This window comes from Hyalella azteca, unplaced genomic scaffold (assembly GCF_000764305.2).
Source record: "Hyalella azteca isolate HAZT.00-mixed unplaced genomic scaffold, Hazt_2.0.2 contig11277, whole genome shotgun sequence".
NCBI lineage: Eukaryota > Metazoa > Arthropoda > Malacostraca > Amphipoda > Hyalellidae > Hyalella > Hyalella azteca.
In genome coordinates this window covers 200,991-226,622 of record NW_025941278.1, presented here as the reverse complement: position 1 = coordinate 226,622, position 25,632 = coordinate 200,991, and the positions used below count along the sequence as shown (strand labels likewise).

Here is a 25,632-nt window from a genome sequence, read left to right as displayed (position 1 = left end):
GTCTAAAAAAAGTCACTTCAACACTATGCTAATAACTGTCCTTGAACTCGTTAAATAACAGCTAGGCAAATTATACTGTGTCCTCAATCATTGTGAAAATTGAAGAATAATTTAAATATTATAATACTCAGAAGCTTCATGACGGTTGCGCAATTTATTAACGTCCATGACTCTCTTGTGCCCAGTGAAAATTTTACTGAATGCATTTAAAATTAATTTTTTAATATCATTCAAATTTACCATCTATTAGCTCCTGCTTTGAAAAATCTGGTTTACATATAATTTTAACTATTTGTCATGCTTTCACATCATTTGGAAGCAGTTTTTACGACCGAGAAAATCGCTGATCTGTTAAAAAAGGTAATCGATATCGTGATTAACGAAAATAGAAAGTCTTGCAGAGTTACTATTGACTTTATGAGGTTTATGTAATGTTCCAGGCTAGTAATACCAAGTGTCGTCCGGGAATTTTATAAGGTTACGAAAACCCGACTCCACTCTTTGCCTTTTAGGAAGCTGAAATCGTGCTGCAAATGGCTCGATATGGACAAAGACCGATGATGCTCGAAAACATCTGCGAGGTGATGCTAGAGATAAAGAAGACCAGTAATTATTTGTCAATTTACTGACATTAGCTTAGGGCCAGTTAGGCGGGTTTCGCCTAGTGTAGTCTGGCAGGTTTTTTCTTAGATTTCTGTGACTCTGGACCCCCCCAATCTCGTTTTTTTAAATAAAACTTTAATTTTATTGGCATGGTCATCTCCCTGAAAACTCGGTTAGGTTTTTTGGTCGTACTAAAAGAAGAAAATATGTGAGCGACACCATTGAGATTGTCTAGCTTGCTCGTTACTATGTTGCTAAAGTATTTAATTGACCGAAATTAAAAGCTCAAAATCTTAATATTTTCGCTTCATTATAACTCAAAGTATATGAATTTTTCGGCCTCCTTTTGCAAGATTATATGCCGAAAGACTCGTTGATGATCACTGCTGTAAATTATTTTAATTGAAAAAAAAGAAGAATTGTGTTTACTTGTTGGTGCTCCACATCCACATGTTTCTAAGTAACCCGTACAACAGACATGGCTTAAACGTTGATTTTAATTAAAGTTAAAGTGCACGTGAGTCGCTGTAAGTTTAAATGCACTTGAGTCGCGTTGAGTTTGAGTGAACTTGAGTCGCGTTGAGTTCAAGTGAACTTCAAGTTTGAGTAGCCTTACGTTCAAGTGAGCTTAAGTCGCTGTTCGAGTGAACTCGAATAGCGTAAGTTTAAGTGAATTTGAGTCGCGTTAAGTTCAAGTGCACTTGAGTCATGTTAAGTTTAGGTGACCTTGAGTCGCGTTAAGTTTTAAGTGTAAGTGAACTCAAGTTTCATTAAGCTTACTTGAAAGCTCCGGGATTAGTGATGCACACTCATGAGTAGGTGTGGGAAACACCGTCGCTTACTCGCAGGCCGCGCAGTGGGAAGCCGCGACGTGCTGCTCACACGACCTGCGGAAACGGAACGAATGTTGTGGTGCAGGTTCATGTCGTGCGCAGTGCAGTTCTGCTGCACGACTACATGCATGTGACATGCATCGCGTTGCGCATGAAAGTAGTCGTGTGAAATTTACGGATTGCGGTCCGTGCAAGATAAACTAACATTCAGCTTGTAATTGCTTTAAAAAATCTACGATTCTCTTCTCTGTAAAAAAGTATTAATTTCGAGAGTATTCTCAAGTGGAAAGATCGTTCATATCTTTTAGCTGTCGATGTATTGCCGTTTCGATGAAACGAATACAATCCGTCAACTATGTACCGTTAAAATATGACTCGTATGAATGAACTTATCTTTACATCATTTGACACAAATTTGTGGATACATGGAAATTTGCCTCGCGGCTTTATACCTTCGTGGCTAATTTTCTCGGCTTTCAAAAACCAATTTTCCATGGCCGAGCAGTGCCGCGCCATATGCCGTACTCGGCTATGATTCAGCAGATTCGTTTGAAAACCAAAGCGAATCTGGGCTTGTATGTTCGGTGCCGCTTTCAGTGAGCATAACTGTGCCGGTCGGCACGAAACCCATTGAACGAGCTCGCTAGTCCACTGGAACTTCTCAAACAAAGTCCACTTCTTTTCAAAAATTCGATCGCCATAAACGTGGTGCGTATGATGAAAGTCGAGGGTCTTCGTGACGATCATTTGTCGTATTTGCTCAAACATCGCTTTTTTTCTATAATTTATTCCTTTTATTCTAGTACGCATAGTTTTATGGCATGGTTTTGGTGAGACGTTATTTTAATTTCGCGAATCATCCGTTATTACGAAATTTCATTATTTCTTTCAACTAAATTTTCTGATCCACTTTAGGTATAAGTCATGACAGATACTTCCAGTTGAGATTGAACTCAGAGAATGGATAATTCTCTGATCCATTTCAAGGGAATTCATTCAAACTTATTATGGATCGACCGTAATTACCTCGACAATATTCTGTAACATTAACTACTAATGATTTCTTCACGGCTAGTGTGTTATCACTCTGTATTCTGTCTTTCTAACCAAGGCTTCTTCTACATGCGTACGTACGTATGTATCATGCTCGTAAAGGCTCCTGGATCACGTATACGTGAGGTGAGGGGAGGGCGTCCGGCTGTGTGTATCCGGTGTTGCGGTTGTCTGCTTCGTTCTGTAATGCTGTCCGGGCCTGCCTGGTTAGTCCGGCTTATACACGAGTTTGAGCCGTGCTCTTCCGTCGCAACCGTGTGATACCACGCCTGATTTTACCATTAGCTCGAGTTCTTTAATGTGACCGATGGCGGCTTGCGTACTTTGCCGCCTGACTATATATATTAGGTTCCTACAAATGCAACCATATTCGGCATCGTATGAAGCTCTGTTTTTTAAACCATTTATTCTGGTGTCGTCTCTAAGTTTGACCGCTTGCGTCTTGGCTGCGTGTCCATTAGGAATTATATTACACCTTGTTCACAAAATATTTGTGAACAAGGATTCACGTTAAATCGAAATCCTTTTCAAATCGAAGATATCAGCTATCGAGACACGTCTTTGTATCCATGTACAAATTACTTTATATTCCTATCATGTTAACTTAGAAATCTGGTGCTTTTATTTATTCTTATTATATTTTAAATTAAACAGTATCTGTTTATGCTGATCTTATATTCTAAAATCCTAGTAGAAGTCATTCTGGAATCCTAAAATGACGGAACTTATTTAACATTAGGTTTTTATGGTATCATGGCTCTGATTAAAATTTATCTAAAGCTAAAGAATAATATCTGAAATAAAAAAAAAAGAATAAAATAAATAAAGAATAATATCTGTTGTGCCGACTTCACTTTTTAAAGTCATAACAAAACTCATTCTAAAATCCTAAAATGACTAAACACTTTTTACATTGAAATTCTTTTGCCATCACAGCTCCGATTAAAATGTATCCAAGTCTTAATGAATAACGCTTTTCGTTTAATGCAGCTGAGTATCAGGAGAGCCCACGAGGTGCACGCAAGGCTTGTAGTTGCGGGTGTGTGCACAGCTGCTCGTTTGATTGTGTGTTGTTTCACTCTACTCAACTCTTGTTTCAGGTTGAGTTCTTTGCTTAGATGACATGAGCTCCTCACTGGTTCACGAGGCTTGGTATACATTTAATTGTGCCGATAGTCTCGTATGCTAGAATGTAGTTAATAATGGTTTATTGCTTTTTTCAGAACTGCAAGTTCTTGAAAGAATTTGTCGACCTAATAACATTTGGAGATGACATTTTATAACATATTACTTATATAATCTCTAAAGTTTGCTTTCATTGACAAATATCCTCAATTGTCAATTATAATAATAATGAAAATGACTTCATTAAACTTCAGCATTGACTTGTATGTGCTTAATTAATTTCCTTATCCACGAAGATCCCATGCAATTCAGAATGATCAAGTCACGTATTTACTGATTTCGACATCAATGAACTCAAGATTTTTGCTGCCAAAATAAAAACATACCTAACTCATTACTTACTGCAGTGAGTGACAGAGAGCGCATTTTCTCGTCGACGAAAACGTGAAGTCACGGACGGGCAGACAGACGGACGGACAGCACATTAGTGGCGAGCTCAATAGTGCATTTTTTCCATAAATGAGAAAATGCGCCAACAACCACAAAGTTGAGATACCGAGTACTTGGTTTCCGTTAATATTACACGAGTTCTCATGCACGCACCAGGCTTGTTGCTCCAACGATACCGAGCTGCTGCGCGCTCTCAAGAAGCTCTTTATTCTTCATTGATGGTGTGCACTTCTCAGGAAGCTGAGAGCGTGAGGTGCGTATTGCCATATTCGTTGTGCGGATCTCTTTTGCATATTTTGTAAGATCCAAGTTTTTTTACTGCGTTTCTGTTTGGGGTTTTTGGCTCACTGGATACCTGATGGTGAGGCCGTTGTCGTGGATACGATGAAAAGTTCTTGCATGAACGTTTTCATTTTTGAAACTTTTTTATGTCTTTTAAATTTATGCATAAAATCCTATTTATGTTAATTGAATATATCTGTTTTATAAAGCAATAAAAAGTAAAAACCAATCACATATGTTTCATTCCATAGAAATGTACCTATGTGTGTTTCGGCATTTTTAAAGTAAATATTACACACGCATATAAGTGAGCCTTTGAATCATTGTGTCCGGCTACTCTAAATAAACATTCTATACCTCTAACGCCACCCTGATCAAGATATGATCTGGAACATAGCGATCAAGTGTACGATGCTTGAGAAACTTGCCGTGCTCCCGACTTGTTTAGTTATGTGCCCTTTGTTGGTGTTGTGCTCTTGAACACCTCAGAAGTGATTTAGTTGTTTATTTTGTAGAATTTTTGCATTGTTTTTTTTAATAAGTCTAACTGCATTCGTTTTTTCTTGTGAAGTAACTTTACACAGGCTGAGGTTAAACCACTTGATTCTTTAACCTTTCGGTTAAACATATTTATTTTCTCTCTAGATGTTTCTTGGTACCAGATTTTTGTATATTGGATCGGGGTGCATGTTGTATTAATTAAAATGGTGGTTCCACTTTCATATTATTTTGATATGTGGTTTGTGGTCTTAAATTATGCAAGATGAGATTTTAAGTTCTTACTCAATGCTTCGTCGTTATTCGGTCGTCTATTTGATTTTTTCTCGCAGTTCAAAGTTTTTTTCTGTGATTTTTTGCATGATTTGGGGCGGCAGTTGCCAAGGTTGAGTGAGGCAAGGGGCAATGGAGTGCATGGCTGCTAGCTGGAGGCGACGACCGAGGGCGCCTTCTCTCTGCCCTCTCATTAGGCATAGTACCGAGACCGACGCTCCAACGCTCATCATTTTTACCCGGACCTGTAGTTCTAATTATTGACTCTAAAAACGTCTCAGTCCGTACAGCTCGACTCTTGAGTTTCTGTTCACTTTTGAATTCTATTATCTTCGCTCAAAACAGTCTCAGTTGCGCTCAACTCTTTTATTTTTTTCTTGCTTACGAGTTCTTTTAATTTTGTTGCAAATGCTATACTATGCAGAGCTAAAATACTTATTTTTTTTATCACTCTGACAACTAAATTCGTCATGGCGAAAAAAAATTTCTGAAAAATTTTTTAGTCGTGTGCATACAGTTTATTTCAATAAATGACCAACTTTTGCATCCTAGTTTGATAATTAATGATTTTTTTCCTCTGCCCATAACTCGTAAAATCTATTCAATTTATTTTAACGGAGCAACTCTCTATTTGCGGCGAGGCCCTGGCATGTAAGGGGAAGAAATGAACCTGTGGTGCAGGTTCTTCTTCGAGTGCACAGTAGTTACGGAATTGTCAACGTCGACTTCAGGTATTATTATTTCTTACGGTTAATGAAGCCATTAGAATGTGCAAATGAAAGTTTTCTCCTTCGAAAATTAAGTATCCCTTTGTGAAATGCTAAACGTATATTTTAACTTGGATATATATGAATGTTAGCGTTAAAAAAGATACATTGGCTCTATAATTAATACAATAACGGTTGTAAAATTTATTACTTTCAATGAGGGAGATTGACACAATTTATATCATTCTACCGCGATATCTGGCATAGCTGAATAACAGGTGTCACTGTTACAGTTGGTATCGCGGGGTAGTTCTCCTCAGGCAAGGTCGTTCCCCTCAACTTGATTTGGCGATCCGACTTGACCGCTGCATTTGACTTTCTTGTATCTACGTGTTGGACTCGCCGGCTCGATGTTTAGATAACAACACTTGGACCGTTTTTTGAACCCCAATTGATTATTAGTTTTAATTGTCGAACATTCAATTTCAAATAAGTTTGATGTTCAATGTTAGTTTCACATTATGTTAAATAATTAATGAATATTGCTATTTTTCTGACTCTCAGGTTTATGATCGCTATCCCGTTTTTGCTAAGTGATGTATTGAGGCAAAAAAATTTTTTTTAGAATAATTAACTCACAAAATATTATTCTGCTCGAAACTGAGAACATTTGTTTATACACGTTTTGCCCCTACGAATATCATGAAACTGTTTTTCATGTTAAATGCTGGTTAAGATTTCTACCCTGTGCTCGTATTTTGCGTCCCATCGTTATATTTTTTCAATTAACGTTAATTAGTTTTTATAACTAAAATCTATCTTTCCTCTACAATTATGCAATTCGTTTGGATGGTTGGTGTTTGTTCATTTAATTCATTAGTATAATTATAGGAAGATTTAATTGGGTACATTTTCTATAAAAGATTTTATCGTTTATCATATAGAGGATATACATGTAGTAGTTAAGGCGTAATTACGTTCTGATACGGATTTATTTGTTTTCTAAATTATTATATAGGTATATATAATTGATGAATCGAAGTTTCGCGAAATTGAGGTCAAAGCAATCAAATTTGACTGTCGCAGAGCGTAACCCCGTCCCGAGTGATTCAACTCCGAACCTAGAATCAGCTGAGCGGAATAAGTCCTGTTTTCCTTGTTTGGTACTCATGAGTATCAGCGATATATAAGCAATCTATTCATTAAATCTGATTTGTTGTATAAAAGAAGGAGATTTTGGTTTTGAAATGACAGACCTTAATGTGCACAATGAGTTGTAAATAGCTTTTCTAATCATAGGAAGAAGATAACATTTGGGAACGGATGTTAATGACCTCGTTCCATTTTGTTTTAACCTTGAATTGGCAAAAAGTGTCTCTCATTTGACCTTATCTCTCACGAGGTTCATCATGCTATTCCTCCGGTCTCTCTCACGCCCGCAACAATAAGCTATAAAAATTCAAGGCTTTTTATTCCCCTGGTGGATGGGAACTGAAATGGTATGCAGGACGCTCCCGACATCGAGTCGGCCACGATGATGTTGCTGATGAGCAATTCTATCTTGTTCAACAAATTGATGAAAAGTTCTTTGAAGATTTGAATATTTCTTTGAAACAGTACACTCCCATATCGAAATTACCGTAGGATGTATAACTGAATGCTAATCTAAGTGAATAATTATTTCCAATTATTCCACGCTGTTTAATTCTGTAAAAAGTCAGAATTTGTTTTCCTCCCAGTACAATTAAACATGATTGAGCGATGCTTAACGGATGCACGATCTTATTTTAGTATATGTTTTTCTTTAGTTTATATTTTTAGTTTGTTTTATATAAATATCTCACAAATTTCCCCAGATGCGACGTTTCAATTTCAGCCATCTAATTTTGTCGGGATGAGGTCTCAAACGCTCAGTGGAACATTTTATGAGCCGGGTTTAGCCTCCTCAAAACAGCTGATTGCACTGATTGAGTCTCGAATGACCTCTTATCTCTCCGCCGAATCTTGCTGATTTTATCTTCTTTTTATGAAGCCGTAGCCTCGATCACAGTCAGTCAGGCGCATTCGCTGGCTGAGAGTTGTAGAACCTGTTCCTACCTAACCTCTAATTCTGTTACCGAGCGCCTATGCTGTGCTTCACTCCGCAAAAAATAACGACTTGCAAGTCGCTCACCTTATGATGTGGAGCATCATAGGCATATCGTGAATATCTTCTTTCAAACTGATGAAGCTTGATTGTCGTGCGGCATAATGATATTATAGTGTTGTGCTTAAATTTACTCGGCGCTACTCTAGCCGAAGAACAATTGGCATTTGCATAGCGGCTTAAACGGTACAGTTCGATACATATAATCTCCTGTAGCTCGTAATGGAAATACATGTGCACCATTGAATACAACATGCATGCATTTGCTTCAGTTCTCTAATTCTACTGGTGTTGAAGGTCCTCATTGAGTGCGACCTTCCAAAGCCGCAGAGTTCCAGGTTTTACGTAAAATTTCGCCTTTTTACCCATATGCCGCAAGCGTCCCAATTGACTACCATATTTAGTCATGTGTGGAGACTTGGTGGGGAGCACGTTGAGTTCACAATAAAAAATAACATTGATGGGACTTCTAGTTTTCGGATATACAGTAAAATGACTGTGTTATGCATAGGCCTTTATGAATAGCAGAAAGATCGATTATTGAAGAATAAAATACGGCAAATTGGGAATAAATTCTGTTTAACTACCTACATCCGTCAGAAGATTACTTACAATACAAATTCAGATACTATTATTAATGAATATTATTTCTTTTTATTGAAAACAAATCAGACATAAAGTAAAAGTTGGGCTTGAAATTCGGCAATTAACACTCAATCTCTAAAAAAAATGTCTGAGTTTCAAGCTGCTCTTAGTGAATGAACGATTCGATTTCTTTTATTGAGATTGAGTGCAGGTGTTTTGTACGGCTTTAAGTTGGAGCAGCTGCGAGGAAAGCACATGCCTTCCATCTGCAACAGAAATGCACTACATCTGAGCATTGCCATCTTTTGTGCCCGTGGGGGTGTTTTGAAGTGACTGACGTTCCCTGAGGCTGGCTCACTCGGTACTTAGAGACCTCACTGGAGAGACAAATTTATCGTTTCCTCGAGGAAAAATGCTGTGTGAATTGCAGGAAGAAAAACATTATTTTTTTACGAAGCGGAACCTGTGTTTACTCTGAAAAATTTAACAGATGTTTGGTCAATTTGTAGGAGTTTATTTCAGATAATCGATCGAAGGCTGAAGGTTTCGTTCTTCTGATTTCATTTTGATTTCTTTTAATCTTCAAAACACAATACACAATTCCCTCGTATAAAACTTTTTGTCATCGACTGCGAAACTTGCGCAAAAATTTTATTGGTCATGGTTTTCTACCGTCACTGTTCCAACATATTCATCACATCCAAAACTACTACAAAGGAAGTTGACATGAACATGAAAATGTTTCATAAGTATTCCAAAGCGCCACTGCATTCTTACATTGCGGTTCTTCGACTATGACCAGCAAAGGTCTTGGTGCATTTTTTGCATTGACAGCTCGGTAGGGGCACGCAGTCCGTCGGTCGCAGGGCTCCTTGCGATATTCTGCGCACGCTCGACGCGAGACTTTCTCTCGGTATCTCGGCAGCATCTCAGCAGCGCTATCAGGCGCGGGCTTTCTCTGGTCGCAGATCCGCTGCTCGGCTCTGTGGTCATTTGGGCTCTGGTAATTAGCGACTTGTGTGTATCAGATCAAGAGATAAATCAGTGACAGCAGCTCTCGCAATGTACGTAGGATTGGTATTTTTTTGTCATTTCACCCACAAATAGGATATTGTTTTTTATATGAGTCGTTTCCTGCTTGAAAAAATATGGCATAAGTTGAATTTAGTATAAATCTACGTCGAGATTAATTCGAGTATTCTTAACCAACATCATCGGCAAAAATATCTGCAAGTGACTGGCACAATATTATTTTTTTACTTTTATCTCATCGTTGAATGATTACTTTGGTTCATATTGCTATCAGAGGAGCGCTATTTGAGTTGGAAGCGCTAAGCTCAAACGCCACTCCGTATCGTTGTCTTTATTGAACTCTGCTTTACATCTTGTAGCTAATGTAACAGTCCTACATTGTACCTATAAGCCATGTAGAAAATGGTTGGAACATTTTCCTAGCAAGGATTGTTTTTGATCTTACTTTGTATTGTGAAATTGTGTTTGCAACTATAGCACAACCCAGCTAAAAATATTAACGATGTAATGATCTCAGCTCGTGAGATTGTTTGTATCGCGTTGTGGCTGCATAGTTTGTGGCATCTGCAATTGCAATAAATGTATTCAGGAGGCGTAACCCTCGCAATGGATTCCAAGAACCTGGGCATAACCAGGGGAGAAAGTTTATTCAGATGAGTCACATTTTGCTTCCCACCTCCTCAAACAGCTCTTATATCGACTTAGCCGGTTAACATTTATTGAGTCACATAAAAATTTTCGCTCAGATATTTTGTTAATATTATCATGATATTCTTCTCAATTTATTAACTGCTGATAAAAAATTATATTATTTCGTTAGTTTTTTTTCCCGTATATTTTTCTCAAATTATTCATTCAATTCATCTTAAAGTTTCCCACTATATCTGCCTCTGGACTTCGTGTCGAGCATCGTGCTGTCGTACGTTGCTCTGCAGTTTTACCTATCGCACATTAATATCGTGCCAACGATATGAAATTATTATATCGTACATTAATATTGATTATTATAAAACCCGATTCGCATAGCAAGCATAAATGCGCAAATTTAGGCATAATGACCGTTTAAATTTGAGACATAAGCATTCAAATGGAAGGTATGATAACCATTGACTTGGACGACATAAATATGCAATCGGATTAAGTTAACCAAGGCTTTGCAACCATTAAAATGGAGTAGGGTACATGAACGCTTAAAAAAGATGACCCTTAATATGGAACACTTAGCCACGTAAATAAGAGGCAACACCTCCAAACTCGTGCACATCTGAGTGAGTCTACGCTGACGAGAGGCACAACGAAAATACATATGAGCCTCTAATGTTTTTCGCATGAGAACGCGTCCGTTAGGCATATCTTCGAATCCCTTATCAAATCCTGAAATTCAGATACCATATGGTTTCGCAACGCTGTGACGTGATACGCGCTCGCTCACTGCAGCGAATGTTCGACGCTGGTGGAATTTCCGCGCAAGTTGTGTAGTGTAGGTACTCTAAAGTACATAGTACACTGTACAGTGCACAGACCACGCTCTCATCCCCTCCTCCCGTTACTGAGGGCTTTGTTAGGTGCCGTTCATGGCCGTCCTGCAGTGTTCTTTGATACTCTGCGTGCTGCCCGCCCGCTCTTCATCCCGTTTGGGTCGGGATGGACTTTGTCGAACGGGAAACTTCTTGATTGGATAAGAGTTTCCCTTACTTTGCATGGCAGGGTTTGCAAGGGAGAAACATTTTTTTCGAAAGTTGTTTAGTTTAAAAAGTTAATTGGCAATTGTCTACAGTTGCGCACGCATCAAATACACCCACAAACTTTGATAAATACCCCTAAGACGGTCGTGAAAAGAGGATGAAACCGACTAGATTTAAATAAATTACACCGTTGCTTCAAACGAAAACGAATGCAATGTTTGCTTGTGGGGATGGAAGATTTTAATGATTGAACAAAACAGCAAATAATTTCAACGTTGTTATATTTAGTTGACAGCTAGTGTGAAGTTTTCCCAGTGAGTTAATTTACTTGTTTTTAATTTTTGTTCTCTAATCGGTTGAGGTGAGGTTTAACGATCGGAATTTAATAAAGTATTTTGTGGTTCTATTACAATTACATCTTGCAATTGATCGAAAAGAAGCTTGGTGTGATTTTAACATTTTCAGTTTCTTTGCACGTAATCTAAATTTTGCACCGAACCTAGCCTTTGCACCTAACCTTAATGTGTACCTAACCTTCCTTTTTACCTAATCTTACTTTGTACTTAACTTTATTTTGTGCCTAACCTTACTTTGCACCTAACCTAACGTTTGCAGCCAACCTAACTTTGAACCTTAGCCCACTTCTACTGCACCTTAACCTAACATCCTTCACCTAACCTAACCTCAATAAACTTCAACCGTTGATGTTATTTTCCGGTTATAAATTGGATTTTTTTTATCTTGCATGCGTCGAAAGCCTTATAGGTTTGTTGGCATACACATGCGATTTTCGCGTTTTATCCGTGAAGGAAGTTTCTCTTTATTTTGGGGTTTCGCTCAATGCGCGTGTTTTGTTAGAAGTAAGTGGGTCAGCACCTCGCGCTTCGTGCCGTGAGTTTGACCTCATGGGAACCTCTAACTCTGAGTGTGTTCTCACCGGGCGTGCGTTTACTTGTTTAAAAATCTGAAAAACACCAAATATATGTAAACTGTATAATAAATGATTGCGAATTTCCATTGATGGTGCGTCCATATCGTTAACTTTAAAGAAGGGCTTACGGATGGGGAATTTATTTGCTCACAGGCTCCCCCGTACGTACTACGTAGTGCGATATTACTGTCGTCATTTGCAGTGTTCTGGAGATGAATGAATCAATCTGGAACGAAAATGTCAGCTAAGCGGTATTGAAAGTCCAAAATAAATATTATAGTCTTTTTAATCTATTCAAAATATCTTTTAATCGGTTCGTAATGTTTGGTGAATACTGCGTTGTGGGTTATCCATATCCACAAAACTACATTAGGGAATCAGCGCCTTTCTCTGCTCACGTCTGAAACCTTACCCCGCTACACGCACTCGCCCTTGTGTGCCGTCTGATAACGTAGGATTGGATAATAACTAACCTCGAACTATCTTATCTCATAACCGCGTACGACTGCACAAAGACCGCTCGTCACATCTGGGCTTCTCGTATCTGATCCAAGAGCAAAAAGTCTAATAAACGATTGGCTTTCTTTTCTCTGGATGATTTAGTTTGGTAATTTCACAGTTAATGCTTCACGGGTAACAATGAATGTTCCATGTCAATATCAAATTGTCTATTTCATTTAGAATATATATTGAAGATACTTATGTTAAATTATGTACCAAATTTAATTTAATATCAACTGTTTGTTTGGCTGTCGCTGCATAATTTTCCTTGTAGTGCTAAGAATGCATAAGTTTTGAGACCGTTTTCGAGCGTCAGTCTTCAAAGGAAGCAGGAGAGGCAGGGTCGGGAGGAAAAGGGTCATTTCTCGCGAGGCGTGAATCTTTTCTTCTCAGGGAGGCTGGTCTAGAGAAGGTAGCAGAAATGTCGACAATGACTGGCAAAGCTCCTCAAAAGGACGTTCGAAAGCAGCTTATGTTTCTCTTTCTTCGCACGGATATGAGCGGCGACGTCGTAACGAAGTCATTTGCTGTTACCTTGGGTCAGCTATAAGTGTTTATGCCTAGGATACCTTCTCTTGAAGAAGCTTTCAGAGTTATAGTTTTTATCGAAACGAAGTGAATAGATAGGGAAGAAAATTGACAGCCTGCTGCTATCTTTTCTTTTTGCATCGTAGGAAATGCTTATGTTGCAGTTATTTTAAATTAGATCGTGGATACCAGCAAGATTGGTTCAGGAGTCAAATTGTGAAATTGCTATTTTTCGTCCCTTTTTTACATTTGAGAATAATAATTTAGTGCAGAGTAATTTTATGAACGTGACATGAAGTAAAGTTTTATTCTTGTTGCGCGCGATTTTATAATTTGTGCAAGGAAAGAGTTTTGATTAGCAATCATAGACGTGGAACTTAACCCTCTACCGCCGTATGTCAATATCCGGGAACATAACTTTCAACTCAAATTATAAGTAAACCAGTGAGTGTAATAACCTTATTATGTTTGTACGCAAAAGAGAACAGTTTAAAGTTGTCGTACGATGCGGCAACCATCTGTGCAAGTCATTTTGCGCTCACTAAGCAAGGTATCCTTTTCGGCTAGGCTTGTGACAATGTTGCTCTGGCTACTCATGTCAGGCGGTAGAGGGTTAAGCAAAATGAATGATGAGTGTGAACTTAATTTTTATATTATTTTTCCACCGGAATGCCTTCTGATTCTCATGTTTTCTTTTTCCAGGTTGAACCGTGGATTAGAAAATATGAATCTGCTTCTGCCGACGTTTGTATTAGCATAGTCGAGGTGCTCCTTCATGCATGTCATTTGTTGAATTTGGTCCGCTTGGTAAATCAGCTGTCGCATTAGCGATGGCGTCGCGTTCAGATAGCGGAAATGACACAAGGGGATCTTCAGAATCAGACAATTCCCCTACACCTACACCCACCCGACACATGAATCACCCTAGGCCATTTCCTCACCATAAACTACAGCCTATTAAAATATTACCTCGATCACCCCCTCATGATGACAAAATTCTCCAACAAAAACATTCTATCACGAATATTACATCCAATAAACAACTGTCCAACGTGACTAGCTCAGTTTACCTCAATGGATGCGGCTCCCAAGTACCTCGCACTTCGCTCTCTCCAAAGACTCCTATCAATACCAAAACGACCCCTATATCTCGCACTACACCTACCATAGCGCCAATGCAAAGATCTACTTCTCATAGTAGTCATGTGCCTGGAAGATCATCTAGTAACTACCCTATTGTAAACGCAAGAATGGTTCCTTCAAACCAGTCCTTCACTACGAGTCGGTCAAACCATTTGAGCCCTCCTCAGCTACCGTCAAGGTCTTCTACAGCTAATATTAATAGCAATAACTTGAATCAGTCTCTGCCTCCAAGAGTTTCGACGTCACCTAACAGTGGTACTTCGTCTCTTTCGAATCGCAATACGCCCACTAATTGTACTTCTCGTACGGCTACTGCGAGTACACCTCTATCATCTCGTGCTACACCGACCAACCCTCAGTCGAATCGAACAACACCCTCTAACACTCCTCTCATATGCCGTTCTTCTCCGACGAATATTGCCACCTCCTCTCAGTCTCGGTGTACTCCTTCATCCACCCCTGTGTCTCGTAATCCGGCTGTGCGACCGATTACTTCCCAGAGATACGTACCAATGTCAACAGCTCCGAGCATGACTTCCAACCGAGCCCAGCCTTTCCGACCTCTACCTAGAAGGTGGGTTACGTAATGACTTTTTGCTAATAGATATACCGTTGATGAAATAGTTTCAGTTCAAAATATATGTAAACTTTGTTCTGTGGTTTTATGTGTGAATATTATTAAATTATTTCTGCTGCATAATAAAATTAATGGCTTGGTTTTCGTATCGTCATGCAGGCCACCAAACAGCGGTATGGGATCTTCAGGCTCTGTTCACACTCTAGGGCTCCCTACACCACTCAGTTCTCTATCTGGACTGAACTCGTTTAGTACCGTGATGACGTCTTCAGTGTGTAACAACCTCGCATCCAGCATGGGCTGTGCTGGCATGGGATCTCTCGGGGGCCTCAACAGCTTGGGGACTACTGGTTCTTCGTCATCGGGCTTGTCTGGATCGCGTGGGCGTCAGAGGAACAGTGTTGCTGTTGTGGATTCTCGTGATCATATCTACGAGGAGCTCGACATCAGGGGACCCCCGAAATTGACGCCAATCTCTGGTGTCTTACCTCAGGTAAGTAAGAATAAACTTCCTTGGAATACATTTTATTGATCCTAATTTCCTTAGAATAAAATGGAGAGTAAGATCACATTCTCTGGGTCACTTCAGAATTTGACCAGTGAGAATTCGTACTGACTGTTTTGCATAGCAAACTTATCATAAAAGCGCGCAGTTCAATCTTCATGCAACTGATATCAAAATGCTCCATCTTTAATTACAATGTACTCTCGCCTGTTATCGACACCGGAGATATATTTTTGTGGTGATCAAGCCAAGGGCTTTGATATTAAGGGGATCGGCTACCCTAAAATTTTCAATTTTGGCGTTTTTCGGTTTTTGTGCTCATCTGAAAGCTGGAATTCTGCTCTTTCCAATGGTGGTACCACTGCCATCGCTGTACGCCAATATTTACGTTCATGACGTCTCTTTAAAGGGAAGCGGGTGAGAGAGTTCTTTAAGTAATTAGATATAATGGGAAAAAACGTCATAAAAAAACTAGGTGGAAAATGAAAAAAGTGATGTTAGAGTCGATAGATATGGTCTTTACAAATCGAATGATACGTGTCTCGATGTTGTAGGATGATATTTGTGGGAGGACATAGATTTTCTGAAGTACCCCTTTTTAGCCGTTTTCTATGAATTTCACGTTTTCTATCAATTTTTTCGAAAAATACATAATAGCAAAATGTTTTTCTTTTTACCTTTTACGTATGTATGTGAAGTTTCATGATAATCGGATAATAACTGTAGAAGTTTTTCCGGAGGGTAGCCGATCCCCTTAAGGGTCCAGCCTCTAGGTTGCATAAGTTGTTTGACGTTTAATCGAACGTACGATTTGTTAGTTGCTTTGAGTTCTTTCCCGCTTTCGGTTTTTAATTTTTGTTACTTGAATGTTAGTGGGAAGTTGTTCAGTGACGTCAAAGTTTCGGCTCCTCCAGTTTCCAGAGCGAATTTGTGAATCAGCTCTACTGGTATCATATCAGGTAATTTGTGGTTCCCTAGTCCAAAATAAAAAACACGCCTAATATAAGCCCTATCATATTACCTTATTTTTTACAACACTTCTCTTTAACTTCACTTCTTGTTTGTTTGTTTGTCTGTCTGCTACAAATCTTATAATCGATATTTAACACACTTCTACCTGTCCAATCGATCTGAAATTTGGCACACTTGCGTAAAGTTAGAGACAATGCATGAATCAATTGACAGAAAAAAAATTTATACATTAAAAAATTTTTTTTTTCATTATAAAAAAAATAATAATTTCGTCTGCTACAAATCTTATAATCCATATATGACACAATTTGACATGTCCAATTGATCTGAAATTTTTGCACAATTGCCTAAAGACAGAGACAATGCATGAATCAATTGACTGAATAAATAATTTTGAAAATGTACAAAATTTTGATATCTTAAAAATTTTTTGAAAAATAATTTTTTCAATGTTTGAAAATAAAATTAGAAATTCATTGTACATGTGTAACATCCAAGACACAGGATCACTGGATTGTTCAGAAGTGTTGTATTTAAAAAATAATTTTTAAACGCATATTATTAATGGATTGAATCACTGGAAGGAAAATATATTTTGAACTTAGAACTAGCGAACGCCGGACGGAAGCCACCTTACCTTTTTTTAAGTAGTCCCTCAGACAAAAGACAGCTGCTCATCGTTTTCTACGAGCAATCTGAGAAAATTTATGTTTATGGTTAACATTGGCGCTCAATATTTTCACCTGCAGTAGGTACTCTGTTGTCGCCTATAATTTTCATTATGGTTGCCTATAATTACCTCAGCGAAATATTTTTTTATCTTGGTCAAGTAATACGCCATTACTGGATACAGTTCGTTGTACTAGCAATTACAAATCTGAATTGATTTCTTTCAACAATTTATAATCAGCTACAGTAGTGCAATAAAATTTGCGTGTTTTTTCAACTTTGTTTATGTGTTCATAAATATTGCAAAAGCTGAAATTTATCGATGTTTTTCTGAATTTGTTAAATTAAAAAAAATAGCGTGTTTCGGTTTGAATTTTTAAATGTGGAATTAGATTAACTCTTAGCTCACTGTGATTCACAGCCAGTATAGACTAAGAGACGGTACAATCCATGGTTGAACTGGTATATATGGTTCAACCATGGTACAATCGTTCAGTTTCAAATTCGACAGCAACACCCATGAGTTAACATTCTACTGTCACCAAAAAGCAACAAAACAGGCAACAGCGCCAACGGAATAAACGGATTAAATTCATTCAGTGTGGCGGTTGCCTTGGGTGCGGCAGGTTGTGTCGGCCTGAACCGGCGTTGCAACGTGTGTGGTTAGGCTGGCTGTCAGGGTTCAAGTGTGGGAGGGTACCCTGGATATTCGTGACTAGGCAATTACGAGTCCCGCTGAGAAACTTTGATATCGTGATTAAAGAGTCAGGCACTTAGATTTTTTCATAATTGACTGATATTCTTTACTAAAAATAACGCTTGAGTCGGTTGAGTGGATGTAAAATGACTCGCCTGTGTTGGGTGTGAGTCCCACAAGTGGCGACTGATGAAAGAGTCTTTAGAGAGGCCGCACCCAGGGCTCGCTGAGACCGGACCTCGTACCTCCTGCCAGGCTGGGCCTCTGAAGTTCGAGAATCTCTATCTCCAGAACTAATGTTTGCTTACGTCGTATTATGTGAAGATTTTGATGATGAAGTTTGTTTTTCTAACATGTACGGTAAATTTGAACAAGCAGATAGAAAATATTCAGAATCTCATGGTGTTTTCTGTGAACGCCTTCATTCAAGTTTCAGTTCATTCACGGGGTGTGCCTGTCATGTGTCGAGGGTCATATTTTCCAACACATGTGCATCTCTTTGTTGCTTCGCTTTTCCAAACGTGTATAATTTATTATTTCTCTTTTTCATTTTATGCTAGAAAAAACTCGATGCCACCATTATTAATGGAAATTTCACGGTTCTATGTTAAATCTCGTTATCATAAAGTACCTATATTTACTAATTCCTCATATTATTTTCTCTCAATTTTCAAGAGTAAGAAATGAAGTTATCGGCATGCTTCATCCATCTTCTGTAAGCATTCTTGCAATTTATGTTTCTGTTGAACATTGAAGTATATTCCTATAGAAACGTTTCTCTTATCAGGCAATAGCCGTAAATTATATATAGAAAAATTCAAATAGAAATTGTAGGTATAAAGAGAATTATTATGAATAAATAAATAATGCAAAAATATCAAGGAACATGAGAATGGTAACGGCTAATTTTAACAATCGTTTATCCAATTCTAGCTTATTTATTAGTAGTATGAACTAGTGTTTATTCTAAGATTTAAAACCCGTGTTTAAAAGTAGACTTCAATCTAAGCAAGTTCAAGTTCAGAACACAATTTTGTTGTTTGCTTCTTTGTAAGCGTGGGAAACATTCAGCCTGTGGAGTGTGGTCCTCTGTCGTGGTTTCATGGGCCGTTCGATCGCTGATAATCGATCTTGCCTGTTGCCGAGCACGCGTCGCCGTGCTGATGCGATAGAAATGCCTGTGGTCGTTCTTTGAAAATATCGGGAATCGTTGATGGTTAAATCACATCTCTGGAATTTCGTAAATTTTTGTTGATAACGGTTTTCCAATTTTTTTTTATCCATTTTTGCATGTAAATAAAAAAAATGGGCCTTGAATCTTGATGAGAAGTTTCAGCTACTGTTTCAAAATATTGAGCTAATCAGTTCTTACAACCCACTAGCATTGCGTCCCCTTGTCTTCTAACACGGTTATTTTTTGTTCCTATATGTGCGACAACTTTTTGAATGCTTGCCACGTTGACAGAAACTGCGGAACAGTGCGATCAATTTTTTTATGCAAAGACTGCAATCACCGGAATTTGTCTCTAACCAAATTTGGTTCATCTTTTCCCCAATAGAATTTTTCTTCTTTGGAGGAAGCCTAGTAGATGGTTTCCTATGCAGTGCACGTCGAACGTGGAATTTCCTAACTGGAACTTGACTGGGAAAAGATGTTCACCGCAAACTTAGTTTTAGGCCGTCAAGCATTGCTCCTTTTTGCGAATTAGTGGTAGAGTTTGATGCAATTTTTATGTGAAGAATAAATTTGTTAGCCCTCGGTACATAAATATACATAATAATAATAACACATGTATATATTTACGATATATAGGCTTTGTACAAGAAGTAACAAAGAATGCAAAGAGAATAATCGTACGATTTACTTTGAAGTTGGCATTTTGCGCTCCTTCTCAATCGTTCGATGACCTTTGTTTTCCAGCTTGGGTTATTTATTTCATTTTTTGGTGCGCGGATCATTTTTGAGCGACGCCTATTTTTGCGCCGTCACGTTGAACTCGCCATGCAGCCTGGCTCCTGCGTTCCAAATGGCTTCTCTTTTCCAGAGAACAAACCGATGGAATCTTCCTCGAATTACCTGACTTGCCTGTCCCTAGTTGCTTGTTACATCTGATCGTCGCACTCGAAGGCCACCACTTTAGGGATAGAAGAAGCTTCGTTCTTTCTCCTGCTATTGTCATTCCTTAGTCTCCTAGACATACCTTAGCAAGCGACTCTTGGACAAATTACTGTTCGCTTGCAGCGGCTGTCTTCAGTTTGAGCACCGATAAGGGCTTTTGCGAAACAAAATCGGATTCTGTTATTTGTGTATATGTACTGTCGAGACTTTCCAGTGTTCCATAGGCATTTGTTTCTCTGACATTAATTTTTTATGGCACGTTCAGTTTTTTTATTGAAAAATCACGATCTCGTCATTGACCTCTGGAAATATTGCAGTAAGTTTTTCGAACTTCTAGCTGTGCTCAGCATCCATAGCTAGATCGTGTTGTGCACTTTTCCCTTAATATTTTCACGGCCGTTGCGCGCAACCTAGACTAGATGCGGGCGCCTGAGCACGCTGGTGTCGAGTTTCTACTTCTGTATTCATCAGTGTATGTTCATCAAGTTGTTCTTTGTATGTGCGTCTTGTCCTAATATTTTGCAGGTTATTCTCCTTTAGCTGTGAACGCGTTATGACCTTTGGCCTTGGGTGCTTCCTCATTCTTGCTCACGGAAAAATCTCGTGAATCTTTCTCTTGATTTTGTATAAATTGTATAGTTAATTCTGTATTATAAATCATTTCAAGCAAAGCGTCTTCGTCCAAGATAATTTCATGGAACTGTCGTCGCTAGTAAAGGATTTTTTTGTTATTGTACCTGGTTATGTTGTTATTAAGATGAGAGGCTCTTATCCGGATTTTCTCTGCTTTATTACGAAAAAAGAACACATTCCAGGCAAAGCCCATGTAGTGTTCCATTCGTGCAGTATTTTTCTCCATTCTAAACCGCAATGAAGTGGTTCTGCGAGCAGGCATTGTGTGGTCTGTGTTCCCAAGTGCTGCTGCGACCGCACGAATGTTGCGTCAGGAATGCTGCTGCGGTTAACAATGTCCCATCCACAAGAAACTATTTGATATTGTACACATCGTCCTGTTGTTTATTTATTTTTTTGAGAATCTTTTAGTTTTTCGTTTGGTTTGTCTAAGCTTTGGAATACATTTGTTAAAGAGTACATCGCCGTTTGGTTTTTCATTTAGAACTTGGTTAACACGTCTGTGTACCTAAATGTTTCATTTGTCATGCTCTGCGATTTTAAATAAAGGTGGGCTCCCTTGACCTTAACTTATATTGTGGGTTATAATCAAATACAGTCGAGTCCCTTACGATTCTCGTATACGTTAGTCGTAAAACTAGTTTCTAAACTCTATTGCTGAGCTTCCTTGTGCTTGCTCATTGCGTCATATAACTTTGGCTTAGCTTTTGTGAAGGCCGTTCTTTCTCTTTGTTTGTAGAACATCAAGACGGCCTCCTTGGTGTGAGGAAACAGGCCGTAGCGAGACCGTGGCTGTTTGGTCACGATTTATGTTTCCTTTTGCTCACTGCAACGATTTTCCGAAGTGTGAGAATTCGTTTGTAAACATTCAAGATTAAATTTTAATGTTTAATTTTCGTTGCAACTATTTTACATCTGCTATCCAATCGTCAGTTTTTGTCCAATAGATTGAAGTTCCCAGTTTGGCTTGACGAGCAGCTATATACGTGCGCTGAGTTTTTATGTATTTAAAGGGGTGACAGTTTCACGCTATCCTTATTAGCACATTTTCTCATTTATGGAAAAAATGCACTATTGTGCTCGCCATGTCCGTCTGTCTGTCTGTCCGTCCGTCTGTCCGTGACCTCAAGTTTCCGTCGACGAGAAAATGCGTTCTCTGTCACTCACTGCTGTGAGTACTGAGTTAAATTTTTTCTTCTTTCGTATCCGTTTATCAAAAGCCTTCGTGGTCAGCCTACTGGTTTTTACAATGACTAATTCGATTAATCAGGCTTATCGTAAACTCTTATTACACTTTCATTTGGGTGCATTTGCCGGATGTGTCAAGAAATATTGACGTTGCTTACTCAAGGGACGCTGTAGACATTAAATCCTTGTATTTTTTTCAACACTGGGGATTTTTTAAAGTGTTCTATACCTCGCGAGACAACACTGTAGTATTACCTCGCAAATTACATCAGAGGATGCATGTGCTAACTTGCTGCTTCTTGACCGCACGCTTGATCGTGTTGTTCCCTTGCTAACAAAAGCTTTTTGTGCTGCTTTTATCTCTTGGGCGTGGCTTCTTCGATCTATCATCGCTTCCATCCTAGTGTCGCTGCTAACGCTCGTGTCGGAAATAATTATATGTAGGGAACACGCTAAAGTTCTGTTTTTGGAGGTTTCAACTGTTTGTGGATTGTGCTTAGTATCTATTCATAATATATTATATACACTCTTTACCCACTATCAGAATCTTAGTGCACGAGTCACATCTTCGATGTGAACCAAATTTAAACCACCACATTGCTCTAACACATATTAAATTCTCTCGAAATGGTTTGCTCAGATAGTTTCAAAATTTATGTACTGTTTGGAATACTCAAATCAAACGAGTCATTGATTTGTCATATAAATCGGTCAGATTTGAATTTAATTGTGATCTAACACAAATTTTTTAATTTGACATTTCCCTTTATCAACTGGTCACGAAGAGTGAAAGCTACACGTGTGATTTCATGCAGTGAACTCTGTTGACAGATTCACTTTTGATCAAGCTGTTTGGAGCATCGCTCGTTTGCTGCGTAGTTTACCATTACTGACAAGCCTGCATCAAAGCAATCGTTTAAATTGTCGGACAACTTGTCTGTTTTGACACCCTGTTGGCCGCAACATAGTGTTTTGTGCTTATTCATGATTGTGAGAATTTTGCTAACAGTTCTACAAAAGTTTACCTCTTTTTAGTTGTGTTGTTAACGATCTCTTTTTGAGTGATAACATTAACATTTTTATAACAAAACCTAATGTTATATATTATACTTAATTATTAATAACTTTATTAACGTACTTATGTTATACCGATATACTTTTACTCATATACTTATACTACAGGGTGTTTCAGAATTAACTGACCCTTTTAATTTGTTAATAAATAAAAAACTAAGAACGTTATGAAGTTGAAACTTGTTTTATTTAAAAGAAGAACATTTTTATGGTAATATTGTATCATAGTTTTTAAATATAATATCTTTTACATGCCCACCACAATTGATACAATATTACCATAAAAATGTTCTTCTTTTAAATAAAACAAGTTTCAACTTCATAACGTTCTTAGTTTTTTATTTATTAACAAATTAAAAGGGTCAGTTAATTCTGGTACACCCTGTATATTTTCAATATAGTATACAATATTTAATGTGAATTTTGATGTTTTTCTCGTGTAATGATTATCTTATATTAATACGCATACAAGTGATTTTTGTTTTAACTTTTTCATCAACTTATCTGCATGTCCGCAGTCACTGCACTGCTGCACGTATTAACCCAACAACGTTGTTTGAGTGGGGGCTTTTAGTTCCGTGTCTATAACTATCTAACTTGTCATGTTCGGGGAAACATGGAAATGGACATGTAGGTACTCGTCAAGGGAAACTATGTTATCTGCGTTCCGCAATGATACAGCTTGTGAAAACGTACATTTTTAAAGTTTGCGGGAAAAATATTTCTCAATAATTTCTAATGTTTATTCAGCGATTTTACCGTATTACAATTGTATGGGAAATCCGATTATATGGTATGGTTCGTCAGCTATGTTTGACGTTGAGTTCCTACTTTGTGTGCTCGTTTAGTTAACGCTTAACAAAGCGGTCTTTGTGCTTCAAGGTTAGTGAATGTGTAGATTATCAATTGAGATTAACTAAACTGTTGTTCATTTTACCAAAGCTAATGTTCTACTAGCATTTTCTCCGGTATTCATAAAATGAACGTTCTCTAGAATTAAGTAAATACCAACCGATTTATACCGGGTTAAAATACATTCATGTTGGTGATTCTGCGTGAGAGTTTCAGCTATATTGGGCGCGTTGCTCTAGGGGACCTCTTGAGCTCGGTGAAGCTTCAAACCTCTTCTCGGTGTTGCTTCAAACCCGCCTGCCAGCTCCCGTCTTCTCGTCCATTCATTTACGTTGCGAAATTCCTGATACTTTAGCCGTCTAGGCATTTCTTTGTGTGATAATAAAATATCATGTCGTGAAAGCTAACTTAATGCAATTGTGACCTTGTCTGCTCTGCCAAAACTTGTTTACAATAAAATTTATGATTATTATGCTAATCTCTTGAAATTATCTCCATCTTCTTCCTTTAACGGTTCACTATTCTCGATTTTCCTACATTTCATGCGTTCACAGAATACTTTCCAAACGAATTTATAGAACCCATAATGAATGTATCGCTTGCCCGCTTGATATTTAACCTGCATGCTTCTGGTAAGGCGTTAGCACAGAGTCTATTTTTATAAAATTTATTCCTCGTGCCTTCATATTCTCTTGAAATTGCCAGCTACATTTTTCTGTTACCTCGATTATTACCGGTGTTCCCCAAAAGTTTCCCCTTGCCACGTTTAGCTTATAGCATGTCTAACGTTAGACCCAAAGCTTAGGTTCCTTTTAGGATGGTGTTATTTATGCATGGATCAGAAATTAGTTTAAGCCTTCAAGGGTAAGTATTCGTCAACATCCGGGCCAGGTCCTGTACACTCGTCGTGTCTGAGTGCTGCTTAGTAAAGCCCTCCTCATTTGGATAGAAGTCCTTGGAGGGCGGGGATGTTTTTCTTCTATTATTTTACTCATCGTCCTATCGTGTTATTTCTATTCTTGTGAAATTTTTTACCACTTCACTTACTCATGCCGATTTACAACGTGACGCACATGCCCATTTACATCTATCGCTTCCTACTGGCTGTTCTTAGTCAGCGGCAACTATATATACTCATCCCAACGGCAGGTGATCTCCCGCCTAAATAATTTAAACCTAACCCGTCCTTTGCTCTCCCTCCCATCTCGATCGGTCACGTTTCATCCGGGTTGGTGTGGCGCGGTGATTTTGCCGGTCACACCAGCTTCGTTTGAGGAATAGGCATACATTAGTTTGGAATGCTTTCAAGCTTGCAATTCTTCTTGGGACACATGTTGTGAGTCCTGAAAAAGTAGGGATATAGAAAGACTATTTGAATTTATTTTTTACATATTTCATCGAAGCGTAGTAGAGAGAAATAAACAAGTTGCGTGTGTTCCTTTCTTGAATATAAACTGCTCAAGTGGAGACTTTTTACCATGTTTTTATTACTTGCTAACTTATTGCAGAAATTCAAATGTAAATTCCAATCGTTCACGTGAACGTGATTTGATTCGTAGAAGAATGTTTATGTTAGGGTGAAATTAGAATGCAGTCGGATTTTCGTAAAGTTTAATCTTCCTATGTTCCACGTTTATTTTTTTTATATACATTGAACATCTTTCCCTCCTGTGCGTCCGCGTACACCCAGGTTGTCACGATATGTACGGTATATAGTATATACGAACGTGTACCGGTATGTTACCAAGTGTTTCCTGGCATGTGTTCCCATGGCACGCAAGACCTTAGGCCTACAAGAGTCGGCCAACCCCTTTTATGGGCATGCGGCTCTTCTATTTGTTGTTAATTAGCATATCAGTGGAATACATTCATCTACTGAACGGATTTTTCAATTTCTTGAATCATGCTGTAATTTCACGGTGTCTTTATCTTGTGATGGAATGAACTTTTTTTTCTTTCTCACCGCTTCTA

The 25,632-nt window shown here is 38.3% G+C and overlaps 1 protein-coding gene across 2 annotated transcripts in view; it reads left to right on the top strand.

The window, feature by feature from the left end:
- The window catches only part of LOC108678806 (leucine zipper putative tumor suppressor 3), a 37,654-nt gene that overhangs the window by 898 nt on the left and 11,124 nt on the right, over positions 1–25,632 (top strand). For both annotated transcript variants that reach the window (XM_018167289.1, XM_018167288.1), the window contains exons 2-3: positions 13,935–14,949; positions 15,112–15,445. In XM_018167289.1, coding sequence (XP_018022778.1) covers positions 14,012–14,949; positions 15,112–15,445 — 1,272 coding nt within the window. In that variant the 5' untranslated portion in view covers positions 13,935–14,011. The remainder of the gene's footprint in view (positions 1–13,934; positions 14,950–15,111; positions 15,446–25,632) is intronic.